The sequence below is a fragment of the Pan paniscus genome, chromosome 12, assembly GCF_029289425.2.
Source record: "Pan paniscus chromosome 12, NHGRI_mPanPan1-v2.0_pri, whole genome shotgun sequence".
Taxonomy (NCBI): Eukaryota; Metazoa; Chordata; class Mammalia; order Primates; family Hominidae; genus Pan; species Pan paniscus.
The window spans coordinates 16,123,995-16,142,427 of NC_073261.2; the positions used below are offsets into that span (position 1 = coordinate 16,123,995).

Below are 18,433 nucleotides of genomic sequence, written 5' to 3' on the forward strand. Positions count from 1 at the left end.
CATGTTCCAGGCACTGAACCAGACCCCTGAATATGTGGCCAAAAAATCCTTCAGTTCCTGCCTTCAAGAGCCCCCCTGGTCTCATGGAAACAGGCAGAGGCGTAAATCAGATATTCTGACAGATGAGAGTATTTGCCATCAGACTGGCAAAAAGTCAAGACTGAATACTGTGTGTATGTGATATAGGGCACATATTACCATATTCCACTAAAAAGATTGCCAACTTGCAAGGCCTTTTTGGAGGGAGATTAGAATGTATTAAAATTTAAAATATGTTCACTTTTCCCTTCAACTCCCATTTAGATATCCCTCCTAAAGAAATACTGGTGGTGCTTGCTTTGGTAGCACATACACTAAAACTGGAACAATAACAGAGAAGATTAGTGTGGAGCCATTGCCCTGACAGCATGTGGTACTGTGGATTCCATGAGTGTGTACAGTGGGAAAGCAACAACACTCGGTTCCACCACCCCGTGCACTGGTCAGCTGGACAAACTCAGACAGGTATCTACCCTGGATAGACTTCACAGAGTTTTAGAAGACCAAAATGAACATTTTTGGAGCCTAAGTTTTGGCTCATTTGTTGGATCAGTGCATGTAAGAATTTGGTGAGATGCAAATGAACAAATAGTTCTTGTTCCTGTGACCAACAGGCTGTATGCTACAGTTCTATTCTGACTGTTCAGATTTTTAAGGATGATTGGATTAGGCTGCCCTGCTGTCTGGGTCTGTCTCCTAAGCTTTTCAGATCATCATGTAATTCCAATGACTCTTTTAAAGGGTACTGATGATTTGAACACTGTCAGATTGATTCCAGCTAAACCTAGTAGCCCCCCTTGAGAATTTTCACGTAACACCCTGGAAAAAAATGTGAGCCCAAGTCTTCTCTACCAAAGAAAAAAAAAAAGCTTCAAATTTTAAAAAGTAAAATTAAATTGTAAAGAACTTGAAATGCAAAATAGGTGGTCGTTGTAAGGGTGTAACTGACCTTTTAGAAATAAATCAGATCTCCAAGCTAAGACAAACTACAGCCTTGGGTATTAAAATAATTTGCACATCTTGTCACAAAAACACACTTCTAATTTTGAGAAAACATACAGAAAAGTTCTAGACAAACAGAGATGGACAGATTTTGTCCCTATTTTTATAAAACATACAAAAATCTATTTTCTGTTTACTAATAGTAAATAATTGGGAAATAAAATCAAATATGCTATTTATTAGTACATAAGTACTAAATTAATGCATTCTGATTGGCTGTACACTGTTGGTGAAAATGTAAATTGGCATAGCCATTAAGGAAAATAGTTTGGAGGTTCCTCAGAAAATTAAAAATAGAACTACCATATGATTCATCAATTCCCATACTGGGTATATATATCCAAAGGAAATGGTATGAGGATCTCAAAGAGGTATCTGTGGTCCCATATTCATTGCAGCATTATTCATAATAGCTTAGACATGGAAACAATGTAAGTGTCCATAAACAGATAAATGGATTAAAAAATTATGGTATATATATATATGGGAATATTATTCAGCGTGTACAAAAAAGAAAATCCTGGCATTTATGACAACATGGATGAAACTGGAAGACATTATGCTAAGTGAATAAACCAGACAAAGAAAAACTACTGCATGGTATCACTTACATGTGCAATCTAAAAAAGTTAAACTCACAGAAACAAAGAATAGAACCGTGGTTAAAAAGGGTGGGTGGAGGTGGGTGAGGACTGGGGAGATGTTGGTGAAAAGGTAGAAAGTTTTAGTCCACAGGATGAATAAGTTCTAGAGATCTAATGTACAGCACAGTTAACAAAACTGCACAGTATACTGGAAATTTGCTAGGAGGGTAGATCTTAAGTGTTCTCATCCTCCTACATGCCCTCCCCTGTCGCCTCCCTCCCTCCCCGCCCCCCCAACTCCGCCACAAATGGTAACTATGTGAAAAGATAGCTATATTAATGAGCTTGGCTGGAATAATCAGTTCACTATGTATTTCAAAACATTATATTGTATACCTTAAGTACATACAATTCCAATTTTAAAATAAAAAAAAAATTTAACAAATGACTTGTAAGACCTCTACAACAAAAACTACAAAAATTGCTGAGAGAAATTAAAGAAGACCTAAATAAATGAAGAGATATAATGTATTCATTGATTGGAAGGCTCAATATTGTCAAGATGTCTTTTTCTTCTAAACTTATCTATAAAAACAATACGATTGCAGACAAAATCACAGCAGGTATTTTTGTGTAAACATTGTCAAGTGGATTCTAGGATTTTTATAGAATTGGGCAAAAGACCTGAAGTGACGCTTCACCAAAAAAGAGACATGACTGATTAATAAGCACAAGAAAAGACACTAAAATCTTCTCTAAGTCTTGTCTAAAATTAGGCATCAGGAAAATGAAATGCAAACTAAAACCACAATAATCTACTAGATTTCAAATCCACTAAATGTCTACACTTAAGAAGACTGACCAAATCAAATGTTGGTAAGCATATCGATGAGCAACTGGAACTCTCTCATCCACTGTTGCTGGAATGAAAGATGGCACAATCACTTTGGAAAACCATTTGGTAGTTTCTTTAAAAGTTAAACATATGAAGCAGCAATTCCTCTCCTAGGCATTTATCCAAGACAAAATAAAAACATATGTCCTCCAAAAGACTTGCACTCAAATATTCATAGCTGCTTTATTCATAATAGCCAACTGCCACAAATATCCAAAATGTTTACCAAACAAATGGATAAACCAAATTAACACATTAATACAACAGAGTACTATATCAGCAATAAAAAATGATGTACTGGCCAGGCACGGTGGCTTATGCCTGTAATCCCAGCAATTTAGGAAGTGGAGGTGGTCGGATCATTTAAGGTCAGGAATTCGAGACCAGCCTGACCAACATGCTGAAACCCTGTCTCTACTTAAATACAAAAAGTAGCCAGGCGTAGTGGCAGGTGCCTGTAATTCGGCTACTCAGGAGGCTGAGGCAGGAGAATCGCTTGAACCCAGGAGGTGGAGCTTGCAGTAAGCCAAGATCGTGCCACTGCACTCCAGCCTGGGCAACAGAGCAAGACTCCTTCTGACAATAAAAATAAAAATAAAAATAAAGATGATGTACTAGTGATAAAACATCATGGATGAATCTCAAAGATATCATGTTGAGTGGAAGAAGCCATGGAAAGTATGTATGACACAAAAAAGTACATACTTTATATTCCATTTTTTGAAGTTCAAGAACAGGCAAAATTATTCTATGATGACAGATATAAGAACAGAATTGCCTATGGGAGATGATGACCCACTGGAAGGGATCATGAAGGACTTTCTGAAGTGATGGCAATATTCTATATCTTGACCGAGGTGGTAGCTACATGGGTGTCTACACTTAGGAAAACTCACTGAGTTGTACAACTGAATTCTATGCACTTAATTGTATGTCAATTTTACATCAATGAAAATAAGTCTTTATGGGATTTCAGAGTGATCATCCTATAAAGGGTAGAGTCTATTTTTTAAAATTGATTTTGAATAAAAAGTTACTTAATTAATTCCCTAAAAAAACTCAAAGAAAACTCAGATGAAGGAGAGAAAACCATAACATTCCTCCTGAAGTCACGGGTTAGAAAAGTGATTCAGAGTTAATAGGTAGGGGCTGGCATTCACTTACTGATCCATCCTAGCCATAAATATTTACTGAGTACTACTAGGAGGCAGGTACCTTTTCAGCCACTGGCAGTGCAGAGGTGAATGGGGGAGACAAAGCTCTTGTCCTTACTGAGCATATGTTCTCTAAGAAGCTAGACAAGGAGACCCAACGAATAAACTGGGTAATTATAGACGGTGACAAGTGCAATGGAGGAGTACACAGGAATATGGGATTGAGGGGACCTAAAACAGTTAAGAGTGATCAGGGATGGCCTCTCTGAAGAAGTGATGTTTGAGTTGGGTCATGGGACAAAGGGCCGACGGAAGAACACTGCAAGCAGATAGAAGAGACAGTGCAAAGGTCCTGAGGCAGGAAGGAACAGGATGTGCCTAGAGAAGTGAAAGACAATCAGTGTGACTCGTGCCTAACAAGCAGGATGGAGAGCATGGGATGGGGCTGGGTTGGATAGATAGGAAGGAGCTAGGACACGCAGCCCCTAGGGAAAGGGCAGGAAGGACTGGGTGACAGTCTAAGACAGAAGGGAGCTACTGCAGGGTTTTCAGCAGGCAGGTGATGTCATCTGCCACCCAGGAGGGTAGTTGGGAGTGGGGACAAGGCTGGGAGCAAAAAGGCCCAGTTAGGAAGCTACTGCAGAGGCGACAGCAAGAGCTGGCCGTGACATGGACCAGGGTGCTGGCAGCAGGGCGGAGAAAAGACAGATGTCAGATGTATTGTAGGAGCAGAACTGACAGAACTGCTGATGCCAACATGAAAAATGAGAAAAAGGAAGGATGGGAAAATGGTGATATCATTCACTAAGATGGAAAATTCTGGAGTGGAACAAGTCTGGGGTTAAGAGTTTCATTCTGAGATGCCTATGTACCCAGCAAGTGGCAATGCCAAGGAGGCGGTTGGATACATGAGCCTGCAACTCAGGAGAGGGGTCTGGGCTGGAGTTCAAGGTCATTTCTTATAGATGGTGTTAAACCATGGGCCCAAAGAAACTCTCCCAAGGGGAAGCATCTCAGAGTAAAAGAAGGGGACCCAGGATTGAGCCCTGCCATTCAAAACTCCAGTCAATGACAAAGGAGGAGCAATGAATTGGTGTCACTCAATGAAATGGAAGCCAGGACAGTGTTTCCAAAAGTCCACGCTGTGTCCTGAAGGCCTAGAACAGCCTCAGGCATACAGCAGTCCCTGGAGAAAGGAAGGAGGGAGGGAGTGTGGTAACCTTGCCTGATGTTGCTGAAAGATGCAATGAGAGGAGCCACAGAAGAGCCCACTGACTTCAGTGAATGGGAAACGTCAGTGGTATTGACAAGAGCATCATCAGTGATGTGCAGGACTAAAACTGGGCCACTTTCATTTGGATGGAAATCAAGATGACCATGGAATGTCCATTCAGCCACAATCCCACAAGGGCTCACACTTCCTGCAATAGCTCCCCATGATGAATCCACTCTCTCGGTGTCAAATCCACTGAGGTCTTCACGTCAGTGGTTCCATAAACGCAAGACCTGACAGACCAGCAAGGCCACAGCTACAACGGGAGATGCGAGCAGGGCTCCTGCTGCCTGGGCTCAGGGATTCTGGCCGCTTCAACAACTTAACCCTATGTACCCCCAGAGGCCCTCACCTATTTCCCCACCTTGGCCTGTGAATTCTCACACCTGTGATTCCCACCTGCCTTCCCGTCTACCTGGTCCCATAACTTTGCTGCCACACCTGTATTTTCATCTGTCTCCACTGCCTGCTAGTGGTGCACAGCAAGGGTCGCCAAACTTTTGATCCTGTCCGCTATTAGAGAATAAATCAATAAGCCCACGGCTCGGACTTACCTGGAACAGTTAGCACGGAGGGGGATTTTTCAGGCTGTTCGTTAACACGGCTACTGTTTTGAACCCAGAAAATGTTGACGGGCTCAGGCGGGCCCACAGCCTGACAGGTGAGGTTGAAGGCTGTGTTTCTGGTGACATTCATGCTCTCAGGCTGCTTAGTAAAGTGAGGAAGTCCTGCGGAGAAAACGTTACACAAAAGAATGTTTCAGATCTGAAAACAGAGACAGAGCCCAAAGGGGAACGGAAACTGGACTAGAACTTGGCAATAGATTTCTTTTTTTGCGGGGGGCGGGTGGGCATGGAGTCTTGCTCTGTCACCCAGGCTGGAGTGCAGTGGCCTGATGTCGGCTCACTGCAATCTCTACCTCCTGGGTTCAAGTGATTCTCCTGCCTCAGCCTCCTAAGTAGCTGGGATTACAGGTGCACACCACCAGGTCTGGCTAATTTTTGTATTTTTAGTAGAAATGGGGTTTCACCATGTTGGCCAGGCTGGCCTCGAACTCCTGACCTCAAGTGATCCTTGCCCCTTGGCCTCCCAAAGTGCTGGGATTATAGGCGTGCCACCGCGCCCAGCCTTGGCAAACAAGTGTTCTTTATCTACTGCCTCAGGCAGGTCTGTATTAATCAGTTTTCACCTCCTTAAGTTGGATAAGAAGGAGCACAGAGGCTAATTCCTGCCAGTCTACTTTAAGCCAGCTTTCTAGGATGCTTTGCCAAAGGGGCTATAAATAGTGACTCAGAACTGGTTTTACCAGAAGGCAGGCCACAGGCAGTTCTTACATCAGGTGTTGCTCAAACTCCTGGGACTGACTAGTTGGCAGGTTTTCAGTATTTCTTACCAAAATAAACGCAGAGTAAAACAAAGCTATGTAATAGATCTGTCCATGGTACGAAGACATTCTATTATGTGTGTGACTTTCAGATGGGTCATAAGGAATTTTAAAATCCACAGCCTTGTATAAGGCTGAGTGCATTTCAAAGCAAATTCTCATGAAAATTGTATAAACACAGTTGCAGTTACAATCCTTAAATCTACTGTACTTTCCAAAATCAAGGTCCCAAGGAAGCTCAGAGAAAGCCAGTCAGTACTTATTTGGGGCAGGTGTTCAAAAATATAACGAGTCCAGCTAATTGTGTTCTTTTGGGGATTGAGAACTCACAGATCTGGTTCCAGCAGGAATGACGTGGCAGTTATGTGAAATGGAATTCTTTTATCCTGTTTCAAGGTTTTTTTGAAACTCTATTTGGACTTAATATGTTCCTGCTCTGGGCATTTTTCTGGGATTCTGACAAATAAAATCTCCTGTAAATGTTTTTTTCCCAAATTAGCTGCAAATGTGGGAAACCCCCTCTTTGGCTGATGTTGACGTAACCCTGAGAAAGAGCTGTCCAGCCTGGGATGGGCCTAGAGCAAAGGTCATGAAGAGACTCCTCTGAGGGAGTCTCTTCCCCCTCCCCTCTGTCTTCCCCACTCACTCCTCCTCCTTCCATCTGTGCTCCCTGAGGCTTCCCTCCACATTGGTGGGCATCAATTTCAGGTTCACAAAAGAATGGGTAGCATAGCAGACTTTCAGTGGGAGATGTTTCTGATTGAAAAGCTAATCACCTGCTCTAAAGCCTGTGACAAGGAAGGTCAGGATAAAGTAGAAAAGGGAGGTGACCTAATGGCTCTGCTAAGAGGGGCACCTCAGAGAGGAGGGGCACAAGGGCCCCAGAGGGAAGCCCCCAGGGGTAGTGAGGAGTGACCTCTGAGGGTGATAATAAAGATGCTTCCTCCTTGCAGCCCTGCCATTGCAGAACCAGGCATGCAAACCCCCAAATCAGGGCACCAAACCAGGACCTGGGCTCACCTGGCCTGGTTCACCTGTGCATCAGCTCACATTGCCCATTAGAGTTCAAGTTCCCTGAGGGCAGAGATTGCCTTTTCCTAGCCTGATGTCTCACTCTTCATCCCCACGGACCTTCATATGATGTCATGGAATTTCTCTGAACCATGCACCTGACAGATACCAGTGCCCAAAAGAAGTCTCAGGCTGAGCTGTGGAGCCAGTCGAGGAAAACCACTCACCCTCCAGGGTTTCACTGTCTGCATAGGCAAGACAGGAAAAGATGCTGAATAATAAGCCAACAGCCACTTGACCAGGTGAGTGGTATCTGGTACCAGTACTGGAAACTGGATAGTAGAAAGCATTTTGCTTCTTAAAAAGAAGTCTTCAGCTTATTTTTATTGTCAATAATCTGTGGACAAGGAAGTCCAAAATCTCTTTTTATCTCACCTTTAATGCCTAGAATAGAGCTCAAACTTCAGGAATTGAATTCATTTCATTATTACTTACAGACTACAAAGAAGAGTACCTTGTAAAATTTCAGTGCTGATAGATTTGCAAGGTTTGCATACAGAGTTATAAATAGGCAGGCAAAACTCTAGAGTATTATACACAAAACATTTAACACAGGCCCTAAAACAAACAGCTCTCTGGCAATGGGACTCTGGTCTGTGGACTTACCTTGTACTTCGATGTAGATGGGATCAGACACGATCTCTTCATTGTTTATTTTCATCTTACAGATATACGACCCATTGTCTGAACGCTGCACACTGGTTATGCTGCAAAGAAAAACACATGAAGATATTTACAGTGACTACCCTTTGAGTTCCTATTATAGGATGGAAACTTCTTCAACTTCTTTGTCATATGCTGTGATAGTTAATTTTATATGTCAGCTTGGCTAGGCCATTGTACTCAGTTGTTTGGTCAAACCCCAGCCTAGATGTTGCTGTGAAGGTACTTTTCACATGTCACTAACATTTAAAGCAGCAGCCTTTGAGTAAAGCACATTACTCTTCATGACGGGGGTAGGCCCCATCCAAACAGTTGAAGGCCTTATAAGAAAAAGACAGAGGTCCCCAGGGAAAGAGGGGCTTCTGTTTCCAAACTGCCTGAGGACTCAAGACTGCAACATCAAGTCTTTCATGGGTCTCCACCCAACACCCTGCTGATTCCATATTTGTCAGCCCCCACTGTGTGTGAGCTAATTCCTTAAAATAAAGGAATTATTTTAAAGAATAATTCCTTAAAACAGAGGAATTATTTTAAGGAATTAATAATTTAGGAATTAATAAATAATTTAGGAATTCCTAAATAATTTAGGAATTAATTTAAGGAATTAAGGAAAATTCCTTAAAATAATTCCTCTTTCTCTCTCTTTCTAGATAAAGCTGTAGACACAGATCCTATAGGTTCGGTTTCTTGGAAAAACCCTGACTAATATATGTGCTATCACTTGTCTTGATTTTTTTTTTTTTTTTGAGACAGATTCTGTCTCACTCTGTAGCCCAGGCTGGAGTACAATGGCATGATCTCAGCTCACTGCAACATCTGCCTCCTGGGTTCAAGTGATTGTCCTGCCTCAGCCTCCTGAGTAGCTGGGATTACAGGCATGCACCACCATGCCCGATTAATTTTTGCATTTTTTAGTAGAGACAGGGATTTGCCATGTTGGCCAGGCTGGTCTCGAACTTCTGACCTTAGGGGATCCACACACCTTGGCCTCCCAAAGCGCTAGGATTATGGGCATGAGCCACCATGCCCGGCCACCTGTCTTGATTTCTATGGTAGACTCTGCATTGGGGTACTGCCCCCTCAAGGCATTTTGGAAATTTGTGGAGTTGTTTTTGGTGGTCACAATGACTAGGGGGGCTCCATGGGTTTTTAGGGGCCAAGGGCAACTGTTCCATATCCCAAATGACCTCCTGAGACTAGACCCTAATTCCATTTAACATACTTGTATGGTTTCAATATTCACCTAATTTACCAGGACTGCAATGACTATAAAAATGGAGAGCTGGTAGCCTTTGTCCTGTTTAGAACTTTCTGGGGCCCTAGCCATCATTTTGTAAGGTCTCTCACTGACAGCATGACCGTATTTGCAGCAGTCACAGGTCAAGTGCTTGAAGGTGCACCTAAGGTGCAAGTCCCTGGGTACTTAATGATCTCTCCTGGGGTGGACATGCCCAGTGTTTACATGTTGAAATGCACATTTTATTTTATTTTATTTTAGATGGGGTCTCACTCTGTCACCCAAGCTGGAGTGCAGTTGCACCATCATGGCTCACTGCAGCCTTGAACTCCTGGGCTCAAGCCATCTTCCCACCTGAGCCTCCCAAAGTGCTAGGATTACAGCCATGAGCCACCGTTCTCGGCCGGGGAACATTTTTAAATACTTTCAGATGCTCTCCAGAGGATTTCTTTATTGGCTCAAAGACACTCCTCTTTAAACACAGCAAAGAAGACCATGACCAGGAGAACAAAGAAAAAGAAGAAAAACATGGAAGTTCCACCTTCCTTCCTAGAAGCTTGCTTCCCTGTATAACCTATTTATTTCTAAACAAAATAAATCTCATCCCTCAACCTGTGAAGGGCTGAGGCTTAAGGCTTAAAAGAAACCAGGAAGCTGTCAAGGGTAGAGGGGGCTCCATCCTGAACCATGGCCTGATAGGCAGGGCTGGCAGCTGCCAGAGGATAGCACAGCCTGGTTAGCATCTGGAGCAGACATGTGGTAGTGAATGAGGTCCCCAGGTCTGAATGAGACAGAGTTTCCTTAGGTTGAATTCAGTTTTCTGAACACTAAACATTTTAAATTTACTTCTTCCCAACAATACCATTTTGCAGATCCTCATTGGCCTGTGATAAATAGAGCAGCTAAGACACAGCTCAACAATGGCATCAGTCAGAACTCGGGGGGTCAGAGCTACTCAGGTTAACATTACTTCCTTATTGTTCCCAGGATCCAGGAGTTAACAGTCCCCTGTCATTGCATTTCCTGATGTGTAAATCTGAGTGGCATCCCTTTGACTTGAAATGCTCTGTCTTCCCCTTTCCCCTCGTTCTTTTGTAGGAGCAATATAATTTTGGAATGCACCTGATGAATGAATGGTGGGCATGGGGGAGGTCCCAGGGATCAAGGAAAGGCCAGATCCTTTCATGCTTTGGGGCAGTGGCTGGATGTCACAATGCTTAGAGGTTACCAGGAGAAGATGAAAAGAGAATACACAGGACAAATATCTCCAAATAAGGAGCTGGCTGACCCTCTCCTGGTAGCCCCCTGGATATCATGGTGACAGGAAGGGCTGAAGAAAGATGGGAGAATTCTGTGCCTAGAATGATGTCCTGCCCATCGTGGGCAATGACTAGTGGTTGAGCGGTGACCTTGGCTTTCAGCAGTTCCTGAAGAGCCTGCACAACAGATGGATCTAATCTTTGGAGTTCAAAGGGAAACCAAGGCTACTGAAGAGGGGGTGCTTCTACATATTTCACAAATCCACTTTAGAAGAGGCATCATTTTCTTGAGGCAAGACCCAGGGGCTCAACAGAGTGAACCATGAGATCGGACAGACTGAGGACACTTGTGCCTTTGAAGACTGGCTCTGCCTCAAGGTCTGGGACCCGGGAGTGGCAGCAGGCTTGCAGCTGGACTCAGGGAGACAGGGACTAGAGAGAAAGTGAAGGCCGGGAGGGAGGTGGGGCACAGCCCCAGGAAGGCAGCCTGAGGGGACTGCACCCAGACCAGAGGTACAAAGCAGAGGTGCAGAGCCCCCAGAAGCCGAGAAACTATGAGGCACAAAGGACCGTTTGGCAGCACACCCTGGACTGTAGAAATCAGACTGCATAAGATGCCCAGGAGAACCTTAAGCCAACCAGCAAGGAGGATACACACCAGAAATAGAAAAGGAGCATGCAGAATGCAAAGAGAACTCAATCAGAATTTTGTCTTTAGTCATTCAAGGCAGGAAGGACTTAGCAGTTGTCTGGTAAAAATAGGCGCCTGCATTAATTAGCAAGGCCTGACCCATGCCACCTATATTACAGCAAAGATTTTCCATAAATCATTATACTTGTCGCTTTCTAGACATCCAAGGGAAAGGCTCCCACTGGGAGGGTGGGGTGTGGGGTGGGGCTGGAGACTGGAGGGGCTGTCCCTGGCTCTCCTCCCTCTGCCCAGAAAAACAGGAGGCTCAGTCTCTGTGGAGGCTCAACCAGAAAGGCTCCGGGCTCAGAACAGCAATCTAGGCATCCCAACCACCATGTAAGAGGAGCTCCAGAGGAAACGCGGAGAGTGGATGCGGAAGGGGGGAAGTTCAAGAAAGTGCCCCAGCACTGAAGATATGGGTGTTTCCTAACCGGACCCCCGGCTGGGCAGCACAGTAGGAGAAAAAAGACCCACCACATGGGGGCTTCATCAGGGAACGTTACAACTCTAAGATGAGGCGAAGATCCCAAAAGCTTCCAGAGAGAACAGAAGCAGATCACTTATGAATGAATCAGAATGACATCCTGCTTCTCTAGAGCAACCCAGAACTCAAAGGAAATATATCAGTGACTTCAAAGTTAAAACAAAAAATATTTTCCTTTCGAACTCTGTACCCAGCCAAACTGCCTCAAGGTGAAGGTAGTAAAAAGAATGGCATTTTCAGGCATGCAAGTCCCAGGAAGTTAGTGACGGATGAGCTCCTTGCCAAAGTAAAAGAGTAAAAGCCAAAGAGAGTGAGAAGCGGGGAGCATGTTCCAATGCAAGCTGACGGCTCTCGACTACCACAACCCTGCCGGTTTCAACTGCAAAGATGAAACAGAATTTAGAAACTTCACTGTTTGTCTTGAAGACCAGAAAATCAGACACTACAAGATTGAAGACAGAGGTAATTTAAGAAACATCCACAGCAGCGACTGGCCTGAGTTCTTTCAAAAGTATCTCAGAGATGTTAACTGTTGTTTAAAGATTCAAGATCGACAAGAAGCTATTGACTGGCTTCTTGGTTTAGCTGTTAGATTTGAATATGGAGATAATGCTGAAAAATACAAGGACTTAGTACCTGATAATGCAAAAACTGCTGACAATGCAACTAAAAATGCAGAACGATTGATAAATTTGGACGTAAATAATCCTGATTTTAAGCCTGGTGTAATGGCTTTGGCTAACCTGCTTCAGGTTCAATGTCATGATGATTGCCTGGTAATGCTTAAGGCAATTCAAATTTTGGTTCAGGAGCACCTGACACAGGATGCAGTTGCTAAAGCAAATCAAACAAAAGAGGGCTTGCCTGTTGCTTTAGACAAACATATTCTTGGTTTTGACACAGGAGATGCAGTTCTTAATGAAGCTACTCAAATTCTGTGATTGCTGCATACAGAAGAGCTCAGACAGCTACAGACAAAAATTAATGAAGCCATAGCAGCTGTTCAGGCAATTATTGCTGATGCAAGGACAGACCACAGGCTGGGAAAAGTTGGAAGATGAACACTTTAGGACTTCAGCTTTTCACCTATTTAGTCTATTTAGTACAATTGGGAACCATGTACACTTCTGGCATGTTTGGAAATCAATGTATCACATTCTCGGGGGAGGAATCCCAGAAAATTGAGTAAGTTCTAGAGGTTTACCACCATTACTTTTTTCTTTAATAAAGTTTAGGAAAGTAGAAAAAAAAAAAAGAGTAGAAGCCAAGAAAGAGGACCTGGGCTCTAGGAAACAGGAGCTGGACCACAGGAGGCATAGAGGATCCTCAGAATAGTAGTAAAGATAGCTGGACCCCAGACCCAGAGGGAACCTGATTAGACAGAGGCAGAAGGGAAGAAGCCAGGACAGGCATCTCCTAAATAAATAAATAAATAAATATCAGTACTGATAATTTTGTCGTGGTGTGAGGAGATGCATACATTCCTTTAGAGAAGAATGAGTGATTGATACTTAGGAAACTATTAAATTCAAGATAATCAAAAAGCTACTCAAGAATCGCTATGGGGCTGGGTGCAGTGGCTCATGCCTGTAATCCCAGTACTTTGGGAGGCTAAGGTGAGAGAGTCATTTGAGGCCAGGAGTTTGAGATCAGCCTGGGCAACATAACGAGAATCCATCTCTTACCAAAAAAAAAAAAAAAAAAAAAAAAAATTAAAAATTAGCTGGGCATGGTGGCACATGCCTGTAGCCCCAGCTACTTGGGAGGCTAAGATGGGAGGATTGTTTAAGCCCAAGAGTTTGAGGCTGCAGTGGGCTGTGATCGCACACTGCACTGCAGCCTGGAAGATAGAGTGAGACCCTGTCTCAAATTAATTAATTAATTAATTAAGTGCTAAGTCCTTAAGTGCTATGGCTTGAACATTCCCTTCAAAAGTTGTATTAAAACTTAATCCCCAATGTGGCAGTATGGAGATGTGAGGCCTTTAAGAGGTGATTGGGTCATGAGGACTCTGCCCTCATGAATGGATTAATCCATTCATGGATTAACAATGGGATAAAGAATTAATGGGAGTGGAACTGGCAGCTTTATAAGAAGAGGAAGAGAGACCTAAGCTAGCACATGCGCACGCTTAGCCCCCTCGCTGTGTGATGCCCTGCGTTGCCTTAGGACCCTGCAGAGTCGCATCAGCAAGAAGACCATTATCAGATGGGGGTCCTTGACCTTGAATGTCCCAGCCTCCTTAACTGTGAGAAATAAATTTCCTTTCTTTATAATTTACTCAGTTTCAAGTATTCTTTTATAAGCAACAGAAAACAGACTAAGACAAGAAGTAAAATATAATTATAGCATATTACATGATTCAGCTGAAAACAGAATTTCCATAGCCACAAAAAAATACCCTGGGTATTGATTTAACCACAGCTATGAGTAGCATTCTATTAGATTAACACACCATGCTGGAGACTAGCACACACATACAGACATACATAGGATTACATAGGGATTGAATATCACTGGAAAGATACCCAAGAGATGGGTAACCTCCATTCCCTACAGGGAGAGGGCTGGGGGCTGGAGTGGAAAAAAGACTTTTTGAATAGTCAGAATGTTCTACCACTGCTTAAGAAAAATGGTATAAAAATCTCATCACATTTTGGCCAAATACAAACATCTGAATGAGGGAAGACAAAAGAAATGGCACATACTCAGCCATGGTGTCTAGACAGGAACCACCTGGGTACAGCTGCATGGCCAGCAGCTGCAGAAACCCATCACCCCAGGGCAGCACAGGCTGGGTTAGCCCAGGCACATCTTATACACACACAGCATGTCTCTAACCCTCAGTCCTTACCACTACCAGTCTAGCCTGCTCAGAAATGACTTGGAAGTAGCAGTTATCCTCTAGAGTCTTTTTAAAAGAAATACAAAAAAAGGACAAATATTGTATGATGCCACCTATATGAGGTAGTTGGAGTAGTCAAACGCACAGAGAAAGAAAGTAGACTGTGGGAGGCTGAGGCAGAAGGATCACGTGAGCCCAGGAGTTCAAGACCAGCCTGGACAACATGGCAAAACCCTGTCTCTACAAATACAAAAAAACAAACAAAAAACAGCTAGGTACAGTGGCTCATGCCTGTGGTCCCAGCTACTGGGGAGGCTGAGGTGGGAGGATCGCCTGAGCCTGGGAGGTCGAGGCTGCAATAAGCCGTGATCGCACCACTGCGCTCCAGCCTGAGCAACAGAGTGAAACCCTGTCTCAAGAAAAATAAATAAATAAAATAAAAAAAAATAAAAAATAGAGTAGTGGTTACTCTACTGGAGTTCTGGAGATGGATGTGCAACGTGTGCTGATGGTTGCACAAAAACGTGAATGCCACTGAATTGTATACTCAAAATGGGTTGAAATGGGGGACTTTATGTTATATATATTTTACCATGTCAAAAAAATTAAAAATGAAAAAAAATAATTTTAAGAAATAGGTCCACTGTAAGCGCCCTGTTTTCACCTGCCACCGTTCACATGGTGCCGTCAGCGTAAGCCAAGGGCAAGGAAGTTCGAGCTGAAAGGAAGTCTTGTGAACAGGTCACAAGTCAGAAAGTATCAGGCATCTGTGGTTAATAACAGCTTTTCCAGCAGATGGTTTGGTTAAAGAAATTAGATTTTTATTTTCTAGATTCTGTTCTCATTGCCACCAAGAGCAGCAGAATAAAGAACCGGCAACAGGCCTCAGCCCCAGTAAGGCAAGATGGGAGGGAAAAGCCCAGCACAGAGAGCCCATGGGGGCCCCGAAAACACAGCATCCACAGTACCAGGAGCCTGCATGGAGATGCATGGAGATGGGGGCCCCAAAGGAAACAGGATGTCAGGAGACGCAAACTACCCGCTTTTGTTTTGTTTTGTTTTGTTTTCGAGGCAGTGTTGTTCTGTTGCCCAGGCTGGAGTGGATCATGGCTCACTGCAGCTTCAAACTCCGAGGCTCAAGCGATCCTCCCACCTCAGCCTCCTGAGTAGCTGGGACCACAAGTGTGCACCACCATGTCTGCCTAATTTTTTTTTTTTTTAAATTTTTTTGTAGCAATGGGGTCCTATTGTGTTGCTCGGGCTGGTCTCGAACTCCCGGGCTCAAGCAATCCTCCCTCTTTGGCCTCCCAAAGTGCTGGGATTACAGGCATAAGCCACCGTGCCTGGCCCCAACTTAACATTTTTACAAAGAAAATTTAATGAAACAGTAGAATCTTTCCAGCTTTAGCCACTAGGAACTATGCCAGAATTTAAAAAGCAGTGTGAATCCCTAGACTAAACAGAAAACAAACAACAAATACTTTCCCCTCACCACAAGACTCCCACCAGTTTTTGGTTTTGCTTGGGAGCTGGGCTTCCCTGTCGTCTGGTCTGGTGGCTGCTGCCCTTCTGGAGTGTTGCGCCTGACCAGGGCACATTTCCACCCAAGCTAGAGGGCTGTTTACTTGCTATACTAGACATCAGAGCTAATTATAATATATATCCCAAATTACACCCTTCTTTGGAGACTCCAGTGAAAGGTCTTGGCCAAGCAGTGTTCTGGAACCTGGACAAACGGATATGCTAGTTTCGAGCTGATATTGGATACAGGTGAGGCAGGTTAGTGGCTACAGCACCAAGGAGGAGGCCCAGCCCACTGACTCAAGTCTCATAAAGGAGGCCAGGTGAATGCTCTCGAGGGACCTCAACCTGTAGCAGACACTGAATGTTTTCTACACCTGTTAATCAAAGATGACTCCTGGCTCCATCAACAATAACAGACATCCAAGTGAAACAGGAAAAGAAGAGGGAGATTATTAGCATAAAACAAGCATAGCTCAAGAGGGCACCTAGGCTAGGAGCAGAACATCAGTTATTTCTTCCCTTGTATATACCCCAAACTCAGCATTTTAAAAAGAATTTGTCATTTACAAAAATTAAAAAATTTTTAATTTTATAATTTCATTTGCATCCTTCTATATTTGCTTTTATTTCACAACAGCAGATTACAGTGGCATATAGCAGCCTTAAAATATTTTGAAGACTTTTAGTAATATACAGAAATGTTCATAATATAAACTGAATGAAACAGAATATGTAATCATCTATGCAATAAAATACCTTAAAATATTTTGAAGACTTGCCGGGCGCAGTGGCTCATGCCTATAATACCAGCACTTTGGGAGGCCGAGGAGGGCAGATCATGAGGTCAGGAGATCAAGACCATCCTGGCTAACACCATGAAACTCTGTCTCTACTAAAAATACAAAAAATTAGCTGGGCATGGTGGTGGGCGCCTATACTCCCAGCTACTCAGGAGACTAAGTCAGGAGAATTGCTTAAACCCGGGAGGTGGAGGTTGCAATGAGCTGAGATTACGCCACTGCACTCCAGCCTGGGTGACAGAGCAAGACTCTGTCTCAAAAAACAAAAAAAATTTTTTGAAGACTTTTAATAATATACAGAAATATTCATAATATAAACTGAATGAAACAGGATATATAATCATCTATGCAATAAAAGATTAATTTCAAGAACATTTAATTTATATATAATTGGAAAATTTTTCTCAGAGTTGCAATTATAAGCCATTGTTTCTTTCTTTGTACTTGTTTGGTATTTTCCAAGTTTTTGACAAAATACATATATTACTATTAAAATAATTTAAACACACACACAAACACACACACACACACACACACACACACGAGCCAAGACCAAGTAGTTTAAAAATCTTTCAGGGACACTCTTGTGCATGATGCCAAATCTCCCTTAGTCTTTCCAGAGTACATGGGATTCGTACTTAAATGTCCATGAGCTCCTATTATTTCCATCTTTCTTCCCCAAGTTTCAATTAACTGAGATTTGATTGCAAGATGCGGTTGCTCCTGAGAGGCAGAAGTGTACCTCCCCCAGTCCTGGTGCCAGTTCCTCCTCCTTTAAATTAATACTTCAAGGACAAATCTAAAATCTGAAGGCAACACTACCTTAGCGCCGCCGCACCTGACGTTTGATTTGGCCCTTCCCCTCCATTCTGTTCACAACCATGAGCAGGAGGACAGGGACCAGGTCTGCCCAACTTGCCTCAATGTTCAGCCATCCCTCAGTTAACTATGCAGCCAACAAATAATGAATTGCCGGAAAACACCTTCATGTGCAAGGATGGCCATTTTGATAACTAGTGTGTACTTGCCTATGTGTATTGATTTTTACAATATCTCTATTTCTTGGTGTCTAAAATGACATCACCAGTGAATGTTACAGCTTTCCTTAGAGTAAATGACTTTATCACAGTCCTTTCTTCCTTTGGAAGGGAGAGAGCTATATAACAGCAGGGGCCACTATGGGAAAGAGGGTGTAAGAGCAATGGAAGGTGTGAGAAGTAACCAAAGCTCTGGGCCATTAGATACTCTAAACCACATCTTCAGCTAGGACAGGTGCTGTTTTAGGACCAAAGACCAGATGCTTTCCCTTCTCTTCCCCTTAAATGTAAGACCTGAAATCATATACACTCTAGAAGAAAACCTAGACAGTACCATTCAGGACATAGGCATGGGCAAAGACTTCATGATGAAAACACCAAAAGCAATGGCAACAAAAGCCAAAATTGACAAATGGGATCTAATTAAACTAAAGAGCTTCTGCATAGCAAAAGAAACTATCATCAGAGTGAGCAGGCAACCTATAGAATGC

The 18,433-nt window shown here is 43.2% G+C and overlaps 1 protein-coding gene and 2 pseudogenes across 2 annotated transcripts in view; 2 read left to right on the forward strand and 1 right to left on the reverse strand.

Annotated features, from left to right (window-relative positions):
• MERTK (MER proto-oncogene, tyrosine kinase) overlaps positions 1-18,433 on the reverse strand; it is a 132,783-nt gene that overhangs the window by 77,581 nt on the left and 36,769 nt on the right. For both annotated transcript variants that reach the window (XM_034953551.3, XM_034953552.3), the window contains exons 3-4: positions 8,009-8,109; positions 5,502-5,675 (exon numbers count right to left, since the gene is read on the reverse strand). In XM_034953551.3, coding sequence (XP_034809442.3) covers positions 5,502-5,675; positions 8,009-8,109 — 275 coding nt within the window. The remainder of the gene's footprint in view (positions 1-5,501; positions 5,676-8,008; positions 8,110-18,433) is intronic.
• LOC112438914 (zinc transporter 6-like) lies at positions 154-1,032 on the forward strand (annotated as a pseudogene).
• On the forward strand, positions 11,994-12,872 carry LOC100979850 (RNA transcription, translation and transport factor protein-like; annotated as a pseudogene).